General features: G+C 41.1%; 1 protein-coding gene across 1 annotated transcript in view; it reads left to right on the top strand.

The window, feature by feature from the left end:
• Positions 1 to 4,291: 4,291 nt before the first annotated feature.
• LOC150075779 (cardioacceleratory peptide receptor-like) overlaps positions 4,292 to 21,213 on the top strand; it is a 50,459-nt gene continuing 33,537 nt past the window's right edge. Inside the window, exon 1 of the mRNA XM_090387882.1 lies at positions 4,292 to 4,681. Within this exon, the coding sequence (XP_090244008.1) occupies positions 4,526 to 4,681 (156 nt within the window). The 5' untranslated portion in view covers positions 4,292 to 4,525. The remainder of the gene's footprint in view (positions 4,682 to 21,213) is intronic.

Below are 21,213 nucleotides of genomic sequence, written 5' to 3'. Positions count from 1 at the left end.
CGTCGTCCTCCCCATACTGGGTGGAAAAGACCTGAGTTCGAATCTCATCGATGACAGGAGGAATTTTTATGGATCTTTTTCACAACTTGGCTGAATTAATCTGTCTCAGGCTAGGGTAGCATGGTTTTTTCTCCCGGAAACGCGGATTTTTCATCTAACAAAACATCATAATAAATCATAATAAGGAACAGATGCGCCATAATAAAGGATAGATGATCCGCCTCAAAACAGACCAGACATAACCCTAATCAAAAGAATGAAATGGCCCACGTAACCTGATTGACCTGATCGACATAGCAATGCTGAACACCAATAAATTCCAGAAAAATCTACAAGTAAGAGATCAGGAAGTACACAAACTTTAGCATTAGTTGAGGCATATGATGCAAGAAAGCAAAAAAACACTTAGACAGGAAGTTAAAGAAATGTGGCATACGTAATAAGCAATAACTGTCCCGATCATGGAACGTGTCAGCCACGGGCATGGTACCAAAGAGCTAGTAGCAGCAACAGGCCTCGCAGAGAACACTTACATGGATTTCCAGAAAGCCGCGATCCTGAATACCCGTAGGACAGTCAGAAAGTTGCCCTCGTGGGTAGCACAGTTGGAAGGATCGCTGTCCTCTCCTCATCGGGTGGAAAGGACCTGAGTTCGAGTCCCGTCGATGATGGAAAGAATTTTTAAGGACATTTTTCACAACGTGGTTGAATTAGTCGGTCTCAGGCTAGGGCAGCATGGTTTTTCGTCCTGCAGACAGAAAATCGACCTTAGAACACGCAATTTACTGACAATATACACTAAACAATGTGGCCTTAGTCACCGATGCTCCTAAAACCATACTACAACGTAAACATCAGAAAGTTCCTCGATCAATAATAGCATAACTATGCATAACAACCACCCCATGCACCTGATTGCAGTACCCGTCGCGGGATGGGGAAAAATCCCATTAGGAGAAGAAAGAGAATAATAATATTGATTTATTATAAACAATGGAAATCCCAACTAGTCCACAGACTAACTCAGCTACGTTATAAAAAAGGCCGTTAAAAATCTTCCTGTCATCGATGGGATTCGAGCTCAGCGACCTTTCCTCCCGGACGGCGATCCTACCAATTGGGCTACCCACGAAGGCCTAAAAGGGTGTGTTACGTCATCGACATGAAAAACAATATACACATCTTTCGTATCCAAAACAATATGTATGTATAACTACAAATTTAAATGACTGTAGGTGACATCATTCCATGGTAAACAGTCATGGGAATCGAGACCTGACAGAATTGAGTTTACCGAATTATGTACAGCCCTGTATAGCTGAAAACCAAAGAGTATTTCAGCATTGAAATTAAATATGTACAATGCATTCTTTGAATTTAGGGATCAGTGTTCTTGTCTTAACAAGCGTTCAAACACATTCGCATAAGAATTGTTATTCATATAGATGTGGCAAACGAGTCAATCATGAAGAATTGACACCAGACAAGCTGGTGTCAATTCTTCATGATTGGTTACTTAAGATGATGAAATTGTTGGGTTTTGAAGGCATAAGCCTTCAAAGATGTTGTCTTGTAGATTTAAATAAGGTTGGGGTTGTTTAGGATTTACACTGAAGCAATTACAGCCATTTAGCCTCAGCAAAAAATCGTGTCTGTAAATTGGGTGTATCGTACGGTTGGTTAACTCGTTTAGCGGGATGAAAGTCGCTAACTCTGTTACTGAGCATGAGCCATCACGAAAAGCCCATAAACACTTTCTCGCATAAAATCCATACTATAAAACTTTCTCTGTCTTAGAAGCTATCAAATCCCAAACAATCATTGAAATGCAAGTACACGCTCATTCATTTTATTGAGTTAATTTTATAATATACGATGGTGGAAAACAAAGTGACCAATGAATACAGCACTGAACCACAAAAGAAGATTTCTCTGTCGACAACAGAATAAATGGACCAAATCTATCTGTTGGACCATTGCACAAATTACCACTTGGAATCTTTGTTGATCCTGACGTCTTTGTCAGATATCTGTAGGCATTTCCACTTACACAAATGCGGGTACACTTGTAAATTAATATTCTTATCGCAATTGCAATGATTTCTAAAGATTACAGATTAAAAAGACATTCTTAATCGTAACAGTGTCTATAGAAATTAATTTTTCTCATTCTTTTCCACAAGACAGATTTTAAATCATGTAGTTGCTATGGTAAAATTCGCGTGCTGAATGATTGGTTGAGGGTTTCTGCCCGAACGTTTATGCCTCGCTTGTTTGCTGGTATTAAATATTAATTGCTACTGTGTGTGACATTAGTCATGGAATTAAGATTGGTTTCTTCATTCCCATCTCTCTCTCCACACATAGGAGAAAGGAGTCAAGGAGATAAGTGAATGGGATGCACCCGCTGTGTATTAATAGTCAGCACATCCGAGGGCGTCTTTGGAAAATGGATCCCTTTATCGGCCGCCTTCTTGATCAATACGATATTTATTTTCTTGGCTGTTAAATGTCAGGACAGTGTGGATGACCTATCTTTCTTCTCTAACTGCGGATTATCGTACAGAAAACGTTGATATCTGTAAAAAGGTCGATTCTGTCCGTTTATAAGAGTATGTATTGTAATTTGCTCGTAGTCTCCAGACTCATCGCTTATTGTATTATCGTTTGGATAATGAACAGTCCCGGAGCCCGTATTGGTATCCGATCATTGGGAAAAAGGTTTTCTATTAACAGAGATAGAGAGAGAGAGTAAATAAAAACGATCTCTCCTTCTTCCATGACGTTTCCGAATTGCACTTCACTTTCTCGAAATGAGATGAATGCATATTTGCTCAAATGAAGGGTGGGGGATCGATTTTCGGTCTGCTAGAGGATAGCAACATAACACCACCGGGCTCAGCCTTTATGACAATTCCTGTCCTTCCTCAAAGGGAAGGGAAGGGAAACGATATGGCATTTCTCTCGATTAATTTCTCTTGTGCCAGTAATAATTATGCGTTCTTTGTAAGTTCATTTATTCTGGTGGTGTTGCGTTTGCTTTAGACAGGAGGCGGAAGTGATGAGGACAAGTATATATGCTCGTGGGAGATGGTTCATTGGCTTTGCTGATTGGCTTCGATGATATCAAAGAGCTCTTGTGACCGTAAGAAGCAATCACTGTACTAATTAAGGAACATCGCTTGTCCTGAACCTCATTTATTCACAAAACATCATAATCGTAGTGAATATTACACACCCGCTCTAAGGGTTGTCCCTTAGGCTTCAACGACCTACAAAGCAAAAATTAAAAACAAAAATAGTAATTTCCTCTGGGTCAAATCTTCCAGAAAAAACTCCTGGGTGATGCTTTGTTTCCACCCTTTCTTGATTGTAAATTATGCAGCAATTATTCGTTTTTAAACAGGATTGGTATAAATCAACGAAAACTTTGAAACTGCTAGTTTGGAAAGAATGCTCTTAAATTTTATTAAACAGTAAAAAAGAATGGCGAATGATTATAATTGATCATTGCGAGAATGTTGTTTTAAATATTTATATAACAGCAATACGGATAAATAGATTTAAAATGAGTTTAAATCAAATATTAGTAAAATAGTCTTTTAATAAAATCACAACAGCAGCATAACTTCCCCATATATTGATATTAAAACTTTTAAATTAATTTAAAATACATAATTATAATACTTTATGAAATAGCAAAAATAATTAAAAAATTTTTAAGAGCCATTTCTCAGGGGGCATAACAATCACAGTTGCACTTATCAAAAATCGTCTGCTCTTGATTACAACGTCAGCCATTTTAGGCTTAAACTTGGAGCTTCTTTAAAATAAATTATTTATTTATTAAAAGGAAATTATTATTGTTTATTAATTGTTCTTGTTTATTTTTAAAGGCAAATAACTCTTCTTTGATTCCTCTAGGTTACAGTAGTAAATGATTGACACCTTTAAGCTTTGTGTGTTCAAGAGGACGTATCGACATAAAAGATGGAGTCCCGATTAAGTTGTCCGTCTGTTTTCTGCAATTGAATCGGTAGCGCAGGTCACGCCAGGCAATCATGAAGCGCACTAAGAGACGCTGCCAACGGAGAAGGTGCCGTTGATGCGAGCTTTCTGCCGGACACTTGTACGAACGCGATAGATCCGACGCATGCTTAAAAGTTGCTGCCAGTGACGTCACGGTTCCCATTTAAAGGCTGATAGGAGAGGAATGTTGAAACCCCACGCCCATTGAGGTGTCTTTTGAAAAGTGTTGTGTCACAGCTGGGCCCTGTCACACGCGGTGAGCAGTGAAGTTCACAAGAGTACCCTGCCGTGGAAAATCCAAGAGGCCACTGACTTCTGAGGCGTCGAAGCGACTTTGTATTTCTTTTTTTTTGCGCCATCGAAAGAAAGAGAGGAAAAGTATTTCTTGTCATTTGTAGCGAAGCCATGCCGACCACCAGAGTAAGATTTTTAAAGGAAAAGATGCCTTCGGTGTGCACTGGATGATGGTAAATCAATCTTCGGGAGATAAAAGATAATGAATTCGCTCAGTAGCAACTTTCCCAATGTGAGTATCCTGGAGGTGGTGAATACAACCCTCTACAGCTTTCGAGCTGGAGAAAACACAACGCTCAACGTCACAGGGAATATTACAGATAAAATAGACGAAATTGAGTTTTACTACTTCTACCAGGTAAGTGTTTGAAGATTCGTCTTTGTTTTTTAGTATTGTTTTGGATGGGATCGAAAACGTATTAAACTAGGCGTCTTTGGTTAATGTATTAAAGTGTGGGAGGGTATTTCGTGGCCCCAATGGGTCCTGTGTGTGCGCGCGCCTGAATAAACAACCCGTCTACATTTCCAGGTAATAAAATACCAAACGGAAGTTTCTTGTTGAATTCGCTAAGTTCGCTACCGCGAGCAGACATCGCTTCCATGCAATGCATCCTCTGTAAATAAAGAGGGCGTTAGCGTCATATGAAGTGAAGCGAACAGCAGATGGCTACACCCCCGGAATCTGTGTCATTCAGCTGATGGGGAAGTTTTTTTTTTCTTTCCTTTTTGGGCAGAAGGAGCTGATGAAAATAATTCGGTGAAAGAAATGCTTAAGAAACGTTTTAGCAGTTTTTGGAGAGGACCTTAGATACAGTGCCAGCTTTTAAGCATGAATGGAGTAAGTGGTCGCTTTGGACTAAGAATTATTATAGTTCTAATACAGTAGAGTTCCTCCATAAATTATTATGGCTAAAGCATAATACCAAGAGTAAACACCCTTCACATTGACATATTAGCTCTCAATATATTTCAACGCTAATTTATTAAACCATGCACTTCCTTTATGTTTTGTGAAAGTACGTATACACTGAGTGGCCATTTTCTTGGGTATGCACCTACCTAATAGTGAACAGGTCCCTTTTAGCCCTCAAAATAACCTGGATTCGTCGTGGCATGGATTCTACGAGGTATCGAAAGAGCTTCAAAAGGATGCTAATCCATGATGACTCCAGTGCTTCCCATCTTCTTCTGGTGTTATAACCCAGGGTGGGTCTTAGCCTTCTCAACGATGTTCCACCAGTACGCCCTCCCAGAAGTCAAACTTCTCCAACTTCTTATTATCATGGTCTTTAAGTCCCCTTCTACATCATCCATCTTTTCCATGGTCTTCTTCTTGCCCTTCTACCGATAGGATTCCATTTCATTGTCTCCTTAGTTGTTCTGCTGTTATCCATTCTCAGATACGACTGATGCCACTGTCCGTGCTACCGCACGGACAGTGGCATCAGTCGTATCTGAGAATGGATGACAGCAGAACAACTAGAATATTCCTCGAATCATCCAGATACAATTTTTGCGCTGTGGACAGTTGCGTTGTCATCTTAATAGAATCCTTCGCAGTCCGAGTAAAAATGAAGCATTGCAGGCTGAAGTGCGTCCGAAACGACAGAAACATTTGGAGGTAACACGGCTTTCAAACAGTATGAACCACGATGCCACTTCCAGCAGCTTAAGTGGCGAATACGAGACAGCGTGGAAACTTGGCTTCACGTGGTTAACGTCAAATTTTCAACGAAGGGTCTCCATTCTACATGATCTTTTATCCAACGTTTCACAGTCCAGTCTTGGCGTAAGTGACACCACTCCAGTCGAATCTTTAGACTTTTGCAGAAAGAAATAGCTTTCGTATAAGCACAGGAGTACCAAATCACAAATTGTTCAACTCACGCAGCATAGTATGGTTGGAAATGAGTCTTACTTTACCTTCAGTCATTTGCTGCACACCAGATCATCTATTGAAGCGCATAATTCGCTTTAAATTCTGAGGTCTTGTTGTTGGAGTACTGACTTTTTTGTCGCATTTCTTCCTTATTCAGCTGCATTCTCCTTTCATCTTTCACTCATTGTACTTTTGAGATAGTTGCTTTGGACGCACCAGTAAGTTTCTTGGGTTTCTAAATCGTGGATTCTGCTAAAACTGCTCCAGCAATAACGCTGTTCTCAAAATCGGAATGATACCCTGTCTTTACCATGACTGTATCAACTGAGAAGCCTCAAGGATACTCGATACCAGAGAACATGGCATGGACTCGCGATCATACCATGTGACTTCTTACTTTTCCATAACATACTTTTAACTATCTGTTGATGCCAGTTGCTACAGGGTTCTAATTTTTTGGCCAGCAAGTGTATGAAAAGCAACGAGGATAAAAATATACATTTTAACCATCGCTCATTTCTCTTCCATTCTCGTACAGACACTGGATAAGTTCATACGGGGTTACTTCTTTCCTTCTCTAAAACGAATCTAATGTGAATTCCTTCACCCGTTAATGATTTCTCTTCTGTAAAAAAAACAGGCGCAGGGACTTTTTTAGACAGAGGGAGTTTGAATATCTGGAGGGTGACATTGCAGCCCGTGAGAATAATCAGGGAAGACAAGAAAACAAAATAAATGATTTAAAATAAAAAGCTCAAAGAGCACGGAATGAGGAGTTAAGAGGAAGGCACCACGAGAAGCAGAAACTAAACACGGAAGGCGCCCAAATATGGAGAGATTTGTGCTAAAAGAAGTAGTGACAGTATGAGCAAATATGAAAGGAGGCACAGCATGAAAAGGAAGAGAGAGAGAGAGAGAGAGAGAGAGACAAACAGAGACGTGGTAGAAAGAACAAGTACACGAAGGACCGGCGAAAGAAAAAAGTTCTCTGTCATTTCTAAGAGACAGAAACGCGAAAGGCAACGTTCAGGAGAGAGAGAGAGAGAGAGAGAGAGAGAGAGAACAGTTGATATCGTAACAGAAAAAGATTCCAAAAGTAAAAGAATAGAGAGAAAGAAAGAGGGAGAAGAGATGACTAATACTTAAAATGGTCTACAAAGATGTAGTGACAAATGATGATGATGAAAATATCATAATGATTTACGAGCAATCAAACAGGGATTGGTGAGGGGAAATCTTGAAGAAGTGCTGATGAAAATTCAGAAGGCGAACTCCATGCAGGGCGAACGCGTGAATAATTGAAGCAAACTTGTCAAGAAACAAAAGAGGAATTTGTTATTAAGAAAAGGTTCTCAAAACACTTTGGAAAGATAAATTTCTTCTGGTTCCTTTTCTTAATTTCGTTTTTTGTACCGGACAAGCGTACCGATACTCAATCGTTAAGTGAATTCTCTGACGTATATGAAACCATCTCGACCCCTTTGGAACCATGCGAGAGCAGCTTAATAGATCAGTGCTGTTGAACACGCTGTTGGTCCAGCGACGAGCTGTGCTGCGGTCGACAGCATCGTCCCCACACTTTCTGCAGTCGGTTATGGACATTTCCAATAGTCTTGTTTCTCACTCACAAAGAATTCAACTGATGGGCATTTGTGGAGGAAAGTGTCTTTGACAACTGCTACAGCAACCACTATGGCAGGATAATGCCATTAGCATAAATAAAAGGCAGAAAGGATGTCTAAATCAAATATCCTTGATTTAGTTGTCACTAAATCTAAGAACTATTAAAACATGATAACTCAGTAATGGATAGTGGGGGGCGAGTTTCCGGGAGGAAAAAACCATACTACCCTTGCTGAGACCAATTCATTCAGCCACGTTGTGAAAAAGGACCATAAAAATTTATCGCCTCATTGACAGATTCAAACCTCAGGTCTTTTAAACCAGTGTGGGCAGGACAATTATTATACCAACTGTACTACCCACTATGGTCATAAATGCGTATCCTGAACTTGAGTAGCAAGTGAAATGCGTCAGGGATCAGTGCTCAGACCACTCTTGTTTCTTATCTTCCTTCATGATACTGAAGAGGAAATACATGAGAAGCTGTCGAAGATTTTTTGGTGATTATGAGGATGGGTGGGTGGTTCATAATCAGAATCAGGCTTTAAAAGGATTTGGACAGACTTCAAGTATGATTTTAAAAAATGGATGCTAGAGTTTAATGTTACAAAACGCAAAGTATATTGAAGTTGAGATTAAAAACCCCAACACAGCTTGTAGATTAGGGGGAGAGGAATTAAAGGAGGAGATAGACTTGGCGATTGCTATACAGAACGATATGAAGTTCAACATGCAGTGCGAACAGACGGCAAGTCATTATCAAACGATGGTTCGACCACATGTGGAATATTCTGTTCAGGTCTGGAGGCTGCATCTAAAGAAAGATAAAGAACTTCTGGAGAAGGTGGAAAGATGGGTGACTAGATTGGTGAAGAGCGATAAGCATTATTCCTAAGAAGTAGGGCTAGAAGATGTAGTCTTCAGAGCTTAGTAAGTAGATTCCTTAGGGAGGACTTTCTGGAAGAGTACAAGGCCTTTTGAAGCAACATAGCTGATTCTAATCGTTGACCAACCACCTAACTTTTATGTGGTGAGCAAATTTAATAGGGAATACATATATTCGATTTTTAAGTAACTTTACTTTGTTAGGATTCAGGATTATCTTTTCGTATTCATTTTTCTTTCATTTATATGTTTTGTAACAGGGGCAATGCTCTGTGTGGTAAGAAAACGAAAACAAAACAAAAGATTATTAATGGGTAGCTCACAAGAAGAGAGAGAAAAACCCAAAGAGCACAGAATAGGAGGGCTAGGACCACCAGGAATGGTGACAGATGGTCACATTAATTGGCAAAGAGCATGGGATAGGAGTGTTTGATGGCCAGCGAAATATAGGATTTATAGACAATGCTAGTTGCCTGGAAGAAGAGTTTCCACACAGCATGATGTCTCCTTTGTGTTTACAGCTTGGTGTTGGGCCACACAGCCAATACAAAGTTTTTTTGGGAGTCGGGGGGGTTTGTGGAGGAAAAGGAAGCCAGATGCAATTTACAGAACAAAGCTAAATAATCATTGTGCTTTACCACATGCAGGGACACGCACGCACATGCACGATGTCTTAGAATGAGGGGGACAATATAAAGACGAATCATGGGGACTTAATAAAGATGAATCTGAGGAATTCAAATTACACTGAATATACAAATTGGTCAGCAATTCCGACGTACGCAACTCTGGATATGGTGCAAAGAAGTCACAGGCTTTTCCTACACAAGCCGCGAAGTAGTAATAATAACAATAGACTTAATAACAGATGACACGTGTCATCGATGCCACCTGTCCCCAGAAACAATCTAGCACATCACTGCAGGATGCAAGGTGATCATCCAGATGGAATGCACTCACAGACACGACCAGGTGGCCAGGATAATAGACCAGGAACTAGAGCAAAAATACTAGCTGATCAAAGAACGTGTACCGTATTACAAGTACGAGCCTCAGGCCGTACTAGAGACCTCTATTCACAGACCACACTGGGACAATGCCACAATAACTGGAACCCCCCATCAGGGAGAAATAAAAATAATAAAAATTAAAATACATAAAACAGGAAATGAACAACCTAAGTTTTCTCTCCTTACATAGGTAACTATCCAGCTGGCCTTTGAATATCCCCATGCTGTCAGCCTCAACCACCCACAAAGGTAACTTATTCCAGTAATCAATAAATTGCTAGTTAAAAGAAAATTGGTACAATCTAGTCTAAATTTATTTTCCATCATTTCAGTTTATCGCACCTTCTGTATCAGAATTTCGCCTTCGCTCATTTTACTGTTCCTTCTCAGAGCTCCCTGTACACCTCAGTGAGGTCCTCTCTAAGATGGCTGTTTAGCAAGTTCTGTAGCCCACATATATATTCCCTAGTGGAGTGGCACGGTTCGTAGAATCACCATACTTCTCACACCGAGCGGAAGAGACGCCAGTTTTAATCCCATCAACCACGCGAACAATTTCTATGGATCCTTTTCACAAAGTGGCTGAGTTAGGCGGTCCCAGGCAAGGGTAGCATGGTGTTTTCTACCGGAAACGTTGTTTTTTTTGTTGGACAAACAACTACAGACATAATATATACACACAATACGGTCTAAGACGCCGATGCCCTTAAAACCTTAAAAAAACCAACCAATCAGCCAACCAGCCCACATATTTGAAGTCTTTCTTCTTATGGCTGCTCTTTCGCTTATCTCACAAGGCACATTTCTCCTCTCTGAACCCTTTCAAGAAGCTCGATGTCTTATTTTAGATGTGGTCTCCATTCTTGGACACAAAGTTCCAAGTCCAGTCTTCCACAGTGGGATTATGACATCCCTATCTCTACAAGTAAATATTTAATAAACCATTGACAGAACATTTTAGGCCCGTCTTTCCCCCCTGTCTACGCTGCTCAGAGAACTTCAAATCCGACAGTGTCGTAACTTAAAAATCCATTTCTTCGTCTACGTTTTGTTGTTTGCATGACGAAAACCTCGACCTTCTGGAAGATAGACCATGCTGTCCTCAACTGAGACCGACTGACTCGGCCACGTTTTGAAAAGACTCATAAAAATTCCTCGCGTCACTCACGAGATTCGAACACATCTTTTACAACCTGCGTGAGGAGGACTGTGATTATACCAACAAGGCAACCGATCCTTGATAGATCCCACTTCTAACATTAGACGAATCCGAAGAGTAACTATTAATCACAATCCTCTGTATTTCCTTCCTGGCAGCCATCCTATAATCTTTCTTAGAATTTTACCCATGGTCCCAACGTGTTCCAACTTATAAAGTAACCTCTTATCAGGACTCATTTAAATAATTTACGAACATGTGCCATTGAATCTGTTCTGCTCCTGAAAATTTATTAATTGACTTCGCTGAAGAGCAGTTAATCCGTTAGGAAACAGAAGGTTAGCGCTGAGCCAAAATCTGGGGGAGAAAGTTCAATTTTAGTTGTCCATTCTAAGTGACGAATATTACAAGAAGTAGAAGTCCCAATAATTTCTATTTATGACCAATTTTACTTTTTATTTAATTAGTTAGGGAGGAAGATGGTTTGCCAACCCGCATAGACAGCAGTCAGCCATATATTTTTCTTTATGTGCATCATTCAATTAATAATACTCTGAGTTTTGTTACTGCTGTCTTATTAGAAAGCATCTTCATCACCATAATTGTCAGGTGGAGGCCCGTTTATTAGATGGGGAGTACACGACATATAAGGTCAATGAAACTTTTAAAGTCTTGGCATACAATTCGTTGTATTAACTTGGACTGCAGTTTATAATGAAAATACTGCTACAGATTTATGATTCCGGTTCATCTTTACCATCGAATATGACCACAGTCTTAGCATTTCGAAATAAATATATGGAATGAAGCACTTTGTCTCCATGAGCGTAGGGAAAAAACATTTGGAAACAACCTGGACAAAATTACCGCCCATTTGTTCAATGGCGCCCATATTTTGTCTGCCATAAACACAGTTACAATGAACTTGTAGACTTCCCTTGGCACAGGGTGGAATTTAAATAGTGTCTAGTGTGTAGCAAATAGTTGAAAAATTTAGGGAAAGAAGGGTCCATTTCCAAACGAGCTCTGCGGTGGGTGTTGAAGAGCCAGAGATTTGGTAATCGCGTATCTATGCGAAAGTCACCCCTTTCTGTAAAACATTGATATGTTCGAATTCTGTGGTACCACCAACGTCAACACTGGATTGTAAAACACTGGTAACAGATCATGTGTTCTGATGAATCCCAATTTACGCTTGTTTTTGCAAGCTAGTTGAAAGTGTAACATGAATCTCATGACTGTCTTGTGTCTAGCATTCATGCGGCTGGAGGTGGTATCATGCAATGGCGTATGTTTTGCTGGAATGGATGGAATATGCTCATATCGTTAGAAGGTCGTGTTACCTCTAACGATTGTCTTTCTTTCGTATCGGGCCAATTTCACCTGGAATGCTTCATTTTTAACAGGATTGAGATAAATTCTCTCAAGGCGACAATTTGTCGTCTTGAATCCATTTTGCAAAAAATGTATATGAATGGTTCGAGGAATATTTCCAACGTCTAATCTGTTGCCTGCAAATCTGAATTCAATTGAGAATATCTGCGATGTGTCAGAAGTAGAAGTTTCTGACACATCACAGGTAGTTCTCTACGGACCACAGCAGCAGACAAATATCCTGATGGAAGAATGGTAAAATCTGGAGCCAGACTCCCTCATCAGATACCATGGAATCCAAATCCATGCCACGATGTCTGCGGACTGTAATTTGGGTGAAACGTTTTTCGCCTAATACTAGGTATTCAATACAGAATGCTAATATTTGGCCAGTGAGAGTATTTTCTATCCAGGAAAATCAGTTAAAGTTGTCAAAAGCTGAGTGGACAGCTCCAACTGAAAGAGTCAACGAAACTACTAAACACTTGCTTCCAGATAAGCGCTGCAAACCTCGGACACCAAGAAGGAAATCAGAGTAATAATTTATTTATTTATATGATATAAACTGGCCTGTCAGTTGTGGCGAAACAGGGTCCTCGAGGCTACACATCTGCATACGCATTCTGTTGGACCCCCTCCGTGATATTTTACAGTTAGTGCTTGTCGTAAAGCAGAAAATTGGTCGACCACCCACAAACAGCTGTTACTCTTTGTTCGTTTACTGCACCGTGCCAAGAAAGTCGGGGAGTTTTTGGTAGTCGTAACAAGAAGCGCGTGCTGACGACCGTCATAAATTTTGTCCCAAATTAGAGAGTTTATTAATTTCGCTGGCCCAAGAGGAGTGGTGTTCCCCGCTGCGAAATCCCATCGCTCGCCCCTTTAATATACTGTCACGCTACTTGAGTTAGAGCGGTGTCAAGTGTCTTCAACACACCGTTCATTAAGTCACACGTGGGTGTGACGACGCATCACTTCGAATCACCTCCGTCAGAACGCCGCCCTGCTGTTCGGCAGTCGTGTTTCTCGTCCATCTATTCGTGGCACGTGCAACTCTGTACGCATATTTTATATTATAACCAGGACTGGGACTAACCCGACTCCCCTGGTTGCATTACAAAATTTAATTAGGCCACGTTTCTTGAGAATGATTTGGGCACCCTTGAAGAAATGGCGGTTAATTTTAACGCTGCCAAATTTAAGGATTTTCATTTGGGAAAACAACCCGAGAGATTCAGCTCTACCTGAATCCATCGAGAGCGAGCTCCACCCGAGAGATTCAGCTCTACCTGAGCTGGAAAGTGTATGCAAATCATCCCACGAATGCACGCTTGTAAAGATATAATAAACATACCTCAATACAGCCTTTTATCTTCATTTGTAGGATTCATTTTCAATCTCAAACTGGATCTACCAAATACTTCATAAAAGGCTTTGGTATTTGGTAAGATCACCAACGGAAGATTCTAAGAAAAGAGGATTTCAGCTAGGCATATTTCCCTTCTCTTTCTGTCTATAAGGGGTGGGATTTTGAGTTCACTCCTGTGCAGTCGTGTAGAGCATCTTCTTGTGAATTAAAAGGCGCTCTTTCAAGTGGGCAATCTGATTTGCAATCTCCATTGATGTTGCTCAAGAATCCGATATTATTTCCATTTATAGTTCGTTATGAATGTTATTGGCACCTTCCAGCTCTCTGGTTAAGTTTATACCAAGTGATCGATCGAGTTTTAAAATTATCGAAGTATTGAGAAGACATTTTCTCTGCAGAAGAAAAGCAGCCGAAATTTATAACCATTTAAGGTAAGCTTAATTCCATGATATGCAGGTCCTGCAAGTGTTCTTGGCACATTCAATAAGTAATCAATAAAATTGAATGTTCCGAAAATTCCATAAGGGAGGTTACGAATTACGTGCATCAGACGATCGAAATTCTTAAATTAGTATTGAAGAAAAATTTGTTCCCTTTTAAGTGTTGCGCTGATTCTTTGACAGTCTTTCTTGACAAACACCCGACGATACAATTCATTCCACAGGTCCTCTGTAGGATTTGAGGTCAGTGTTCTGGGCTGGCCAGCCCAACTTTTCGACTCTGATGTCCTGAAATCCAGTATGAATGGAGCTTGTAATGATATATAGGTAAAGGACTTCCCCGATGTGCTTCTACAACATAAGTAACGCATTATCGTCCGGAACATCTAGATAGACCTCGGCATTCGCAGTTTTATCCAAAACAACCAATGGTCCAAGGCTAAATCATGAAAAACAGCCAGAGATTATCACGCTGGCTCTGCCAAACTTCACTATCGGGATGATGGAGTCTGGCTGGTAACTTTCTTCGGGTATCTGCCATACCCAGGCACACCCATCACACCAGTAGACCATGTGGAGTGACTCGTTACTCCAAATACAGCTTTCCATTCGTCTACGGTCCAACAACAGGCGTTACGCCATGCACGACTGTGGTAACCCATATCGTGCAGCATCCTGTACTGCTCCAGAAATATGTCCCAATCGTCTCACCGAGGGCCTGTGCGTGTTGCACACGTTCCGTCAGCTTCGGAGGATTTCATGATTCAGGAAGAGTTCATGTTTCGGAGGATTTCAGGTTCAGCAATTCTCTACCATCAGCAGATCACATCACTAGATGTCTATCTAGAGATCCTCATCGCTATTGAAATGTTATGTACAGGCCTACTTCTCATCTGGCACCCTACTGTCTTTCCGCGCTGGAAGTCTGTTAACTCTGTCGGTAGCGGCTTCTTGCATTGATAATTGTCTCGTCGAAGGTCCATGCGTATATTTATAGTTGTATAACACGCGTTGCTTGGATGGGTCACCTTCCTGTCCGGATATTAATGGTAGAGTAGAGTATAAAAGCATCTATAAAAAGTGGATTCAACCGCTTCTATAAATTCAGATTTATAGAATGAACCCTTTTAAAAAAGTTGGGAGAAAAAGATAAAGGTAATATTATTGATATGGAGTTCCAAGTGGATGAAAACTTATTATTCAATCGGTTTTCGTTGCTTGAAAATTTAATTTTAGAAGAGATAAAAGGAGGGGGAGGGGGAGGTTGAAGGACGATGGCTTAAGAAGTCTTGTTGTGATCGATGGTCGTTGTTTTTTCGAAGTTTGTATTTCAAGGGCACACCTGGAAAGTGAAAAATTATTTCTTTCTTTGTGTTCCATCACATAATTGAAATTTTGAAAGAATACTTTCGGAAATTCGTGAATAATTATTCAAAATTGTTATTCGCAATGCCTTAGGTCATCACCAATATTGAGTTTTCAGATTGTATTCGAGAAAAATCTGCAATTCATTTAAAAGATTTTGCAATTTATAATCTTTCAATCACAATAAAAACTGTTCATATTTTCTTGGAAAATCCGTTCTCCTGGAGCATAGTTTTAACGCAATATATTAATTGAAGTGCTTTTAGAATCCTACCTCGATCATTTGGTCACAAACCGAAGTAAAAAATTTAAAGCCATTATGACCAGGACAGAAAGATAATTAACTATACCAGGCCGTTTGCATCTGGTCACCCTAATCTAAACTAAAAGAAGGCATCCTGTCACAGTTAAATCCACTAGAAGAAGAACAACAGCACGGTGAACGACCTCTTCTGAATTGGATTCACCAAAGTTCCATTCACTGTTCGCACACAATCATCATTGCTCAGTTCAACAACGCCATACATTCAGCTGACAGACTCTTGCCAACGGATGCTCAAGTCCAGAACCTTGATGCCGATTCTCCTCATTTGTCCCAGTAAACCTGCAGCAGCAGCAGCAGTACTGGGACTTCTTTGCCGAAACGATGCCATCGGTACCAAACTTTCAATTATTGGGGAAAAATGGGGTTGCCGTCTACTTCAGATCTTGTTATTTGTATAAGTTCACATCTGAATGTTGTTACGTGAGCCCGGTCATTAATGAAAATAACAAAGAGAAATGGGGCAAGAGAAGGCGCCCCCCTATTGGCCACCGCGATTGCAAATGAATGGAAGTGAAAACGGTGTTCTTGTATCCACTTTACCAGAGGAGAAAGCCTTCGCAGTATACAATGACCATCGTCTCCACACAGGGAGGAAAAGATCTGAGTTCGAATCCCCGTGAGTGACACGGGGGACTTTTTCATGACGTAGCTGAGTTAGTCGGCTTCGGGCGATAGTTCATAGTTTTTTCTTCCCGGAAAGTCGAATTTATCGTCCAGAAAACAGTAAATCGACCAAAAGATACATTCAGTTACAAAATTCAAATTATTATATTAGGACCACCCTTAATTTCTTACATCTACCCATATATTTATTTTGTCTGTAAATTGAGTGTCTTTTCTTTTTGCCTGTTTTGTTGCCAACCTCCCCCCTCCCACTTTCAGGGGGGCGACCTTGTTATGTACGGCTCAGACCGACTAACTCAGCCACGGAGTGAAAAATGCTCATTAAAGTTCCTCGCGTCGATTCGAACCCGGGCCTTTTCCACCCAGTGTGGGGAGGACGGTGATGATACTACTGTGATATCCTGTCAGTTACAGACACGATATAATGACTCCTCACAGCCTTAGTTGCTATTAACAGACATCCCAAACAGAGACCAGGCTTTCTAGAATCTGCAGGTGTTCAATTTATTGACTACTTAATACCTTTTAGGAAATATTACCTAAGAGGACGCGCTCGTGTGTAGCGCAGTTGATGGAATCTCTTTCCTCTCCACACAGGCTAGAAAAGACCCGAGTTCGAGTCCTCGATGACGTCGGGAATTTTTATGGGCCTTTTTGACAACGTGGCTGAGTTGGTTGGTCTCGGACCAGAGTAGCGTGGATTTTTCTCCCAAAAACTCAGGTTTTTCGTCCAACGAAGAGAAAATCGACCACAGAACACACCCAATTTACAGAGAATGTGCACGAGCAAGATGGCCTAAGTTGGTGATGCGCCCAAAACTGAACACAACTGAAACTGGACCACACTTGTAATTACTGTTAAGTTTTCTCCTTTCTTGAAAACGAACAGAATGACATCAACTCTACAAGAATCCGGTCCACCCACCCACACACTCTCTCTCTCTCTCTTTCTCTCTCTCTTTCTCTCTCTCTTTCTCTCTCTCTCTCTCTCTCTCCTTCCAGTTTCCATGTTACGGCGTCCATCGCTTGTCGTCATGGCTACTTAAGAAACGAAGTACGGCGCGAGCTTCTTTCTCCGACCACGCGACCAAAATCGCGATTCTCGTAATTCCCCCCCCCCTCCCCCCCGACGCACCGCAACTGTGGGCGGCCGTAAAACCGGAAAACAAATGTGCGGTCGCATCAGTTGTCGTATCCATTAGACATGCACGAGACTGGAACTTTTTCACGCGCGCGCGAGGTCACGAAACGAGCCGCACGCTTTCACCGAAATGAAAAGTCGCCGATTGATTTTTGCTCGCGCGCGTAGCCAACTGATTTACTTCCTACCTCCCGCACGCGGCCAAGAGGACGTCGACACGACTTCTGGAAGAGTGGAGGGAGGGAAGGGAAGGGAGGGGAGGGGGAGGGGGACAGTGGAAGCTATTCCGTAATTACGACACATTTTATCCCAAGTGGCGCTCATTTCGCCAATTATGGCCCACACGGCATGTCGCTCTCTGCGGACTACCCAAATTAATCGCTCGCCGTGGTCTGGCTGCACGCGCTTTAAATCCGTATTCCCCATTCAAATATCGCCTCGAAGAGGAATCTTGTCCTCCATTAATTAAGACTTATAACCGAATACCTTTCAGCTCTTCTCGTCTTCACTTAGGCCTTTTGGTCTCTTCTGGTATTTCGAAAGCTCTTAATACCATCCGACATCCCCCTCCCCCTCCTCACTAAAGAGGGAACTCAGGATTCCAACAGCGAGATTTTTCCCCCTCTTTTAATCAAAGCGCTTTGAAAGGTTTCTTCAAGATGTTCTTTATCGAAAACGTCTTGTCAAAGTCTTTAGAGCATCCCTTTTAAACAACCTCATTAAAGGAGACAAACGTGTCAGAAGCAGACAAACTTCTTAATTGAACTGAAATAGTTTTACTGCAACGTCTCATTTATTGAAATACGGAAATACATCACGATAAACCTCCCGGATATTGCGTCACGCATTACGTCATCTACACAAGTTTTAACGAGTTGAAAGTTGAAAGGCAGGCAGTCGTAGTCCATGTCCAAGTGCGCAAGTTGCGTGCAATTGTTGGGAATTATGGTGTTCGTCCGTAGTAATGAGGAGAGGAGCCTCAACTTCAATTTTTTTGAGTCTTTATCATTGCAATATTGGAGTGGTATGGCATTAAGGGCAAGTTGCTACAATGGATAAAAGGATGGTTGAGTGGAAGAAGAAGAAGAGTGGTAATCAATGGACACTGCTCTTCGTGGACCAATATTATTAGTGGAGTCCCCCAGGGTTCAGTGTTGGGTCCATTATTCTTTTCTATACTCATTAATGATATTGATGATGGAATATCACGCTTAACGTCCAAGTTTGTAGACGATACGAAGGTCAGCAGGGTTGTTAATGACACTATGCTACTCCAAGTGGATGTAGATAAGTTGGACAAATGGACTGAGAGATGGCAAATGAAGTTTAACATTGACAAATGCAAGGTACTGCATATGGGAAACAGTAACCCCAGAGTAACGTATCAACTCTGTGGTACTACACTGACAGTGGTAGAGAGTGAAAAGGACCTCGGAGTAATTGTGCAGTCAGATATGAAGTTTTCTGGGCAGTGCACACAGACTGCCAGAGCGGCTCTTGGTGTCTAGTCAATGATATACATGAATTAGGAGGTGATTAGTCCGTTGTAAAAGGCAATAGTCAGGCCACACCTTGGTTACTGCATACAGGTCTGGAGTCCTCCTTTTAGGAAAGATGTAGAGCTGCTAGACGAGCACAGAGATCAACAAGAGTGATGAGGGGAACGAAGGGGTGCTCTTACCAAGACATGCTAAAGTTCCTGAAATTGCAGCGCCTGGAGAGTAGACACTTGCGAGGTGATCTGATTGAGGTGTATAAGACATTGAATGTGTTCAGCAAGCTGAAATGTTGATGGGATTCTTCTGCTTGCTCAGATTACTCAACTGAGGGGGCATAAATTCAAATTAAGGAAAGACAATTGTAGAACAGATGTACGGAAATTTTTCTTTATCCAGCGGATAGTTGATAGATGGAACAAATTTCCATCTGTTGGAGTGGAGGTCAACAACTTAAATAAGTTCAAGGCAGAACTGGACACTCATTTGGACAGGAAGATTTTTTTTCATAAGCTCGCTTACTTGCATCATGTGCCTTTTCTAATGCTAATATCAAATCATTGAGGTTTAAGAAACGAATAATCAAATTCAGAAGAAAGGGTTTCCGATTTGTTTCCTCTCCTTTGGGTTTATCGTTTCATCGCATCTTGTAAGCAGCTAAGATTTTGTGCCCCCTCTGTCGGAGTAAATTTAATCCTATTTAGCAATGATGGCGTACTCAGATTCTGTTGAAGGTTCTCCTACACTCAGAGAAGAGAGCGAAGATGAGACGAAGCCCACGGAAAATGAGGTATTTTTGTGTGTTCACAAGTTTTGATTTGTCGCTGCACTCTTTGGAGGAAATTGTAAAACCGTAGGTAAACAGAACGCCATCGCATCTTTCTCCGCTTGACAGATGGTAAGAAAAAACCCACTCCTCGCACTTAACAGTCTGGCATTCATCCAACTGGGGATCCCAGACACAGCGCACTCCGCTTTCAAAAATACAACCATAAATTTTGTTCCGTGCTCGGAATTACCATCCTGCAACTGCAAATAAAGAAGCGCATCCAGGAGCGAAACTCTTTCTGAAAGAACTCCTCGAGATTGAGCGAAACAATATTACGCGTGAAACTCCTTTTCTTTCGAGGAATTTTGAATGGAATTAAAGAACGATTAGTTGCTGAAATAAGGTATTCACAGGTTTCTATTTGGGACTAAATTTTCTTAAAAACCATTCCTCAAATTACTCCCAGATAACCGAAAATTCAGAAAGTTTTTTCTCCAAAATGCAGACCTCAACGGGTCTAAATGTTGGAGGCAATTATATAAATGTCTTATAAACACTCACTGGCCAAAAGATCTTATTTTAATTGCCATCATCTGAATCTTCTGTGGATTTCTCCTTCCCAAAATACTCCCCTTTGAACTTTACACACTTTTGCCACCGTCCTACCCAAGCATTAAATGTTCAGTACTAATTGCTGTAGGAGATGTAATAGTCTGGGCTATATTTTAGAGGTGTGTCCTTGGTCCCTTGAGCCTACTGGAGGACATCGTGAACGCCAGAGCATATCTGAACATCAATAAGAATAAACACCAGGCGTGTTTTTTCTTATGGATAAGGGTACTTAGAAGGGGATTTCAAGATGACAATGCACGGATGTACGCAAGAGTGGTTTAGGGAACATAAGAAGAATTTCCTGGTCAACCCATTCTGCCGATATAAATCCATTGAGTCTCTGTGGGATGAGCCGGAAAGGTCTGTTCATCATCACAATCCTGTGCCCATATCATTCCAAGAATTGAAGATAATTCTGTTACATGAATAGTCCCATATTTATCACGTTTCAACACCTTGTTGCTCCATGTCACGTCGAGTCCGAGCAGTGATTAGAGAAAATCGTAGGTCAAAAACACAAATTAACTCATGGTGCTATTAATTTGGCCAGGTCCTATATTCCCACACCCTATTAGAAGTTGTAAAGTATGGACTTCTTCATGGAAACCATCTCAAGCACAATATTGTCTAATGGACACTTGTCAACACAATACAACAAGATACCCAATTTCTAAATCATACCATGGACGATGTCAATAAATCTGGAGGATGGACGACGCCTGTTGGATTTCAAGTTCTGTTGCAATTATAGTTACCAGCGATGGACGATAACCACAAGGAGTGTACTTCATGTCTCTTGTAGCGCTCTGAGGTATTTAAAGA

Source organism: Mastigoproctus giganteus, chromosome 13, assembly GCF_048544385.1.
Source record: "Mastigoproctus giganteus isolate SK-2022 chromosome 13, ASM4854438v1, whole genome shotgun sequence".
Taxonomy (NCBI): Eukaryota; Metazoa; Arthropoda; class Arachnida; order Uropygi; family Thelyphonidae; genus Mastigoproctus; species Mastigoproctus giganteus.
The sequence above is the reverse complement of the archived record's forward strand: the minus strand, read 5'-3'. Positions and strand labels throughout refer to the sequence as shown.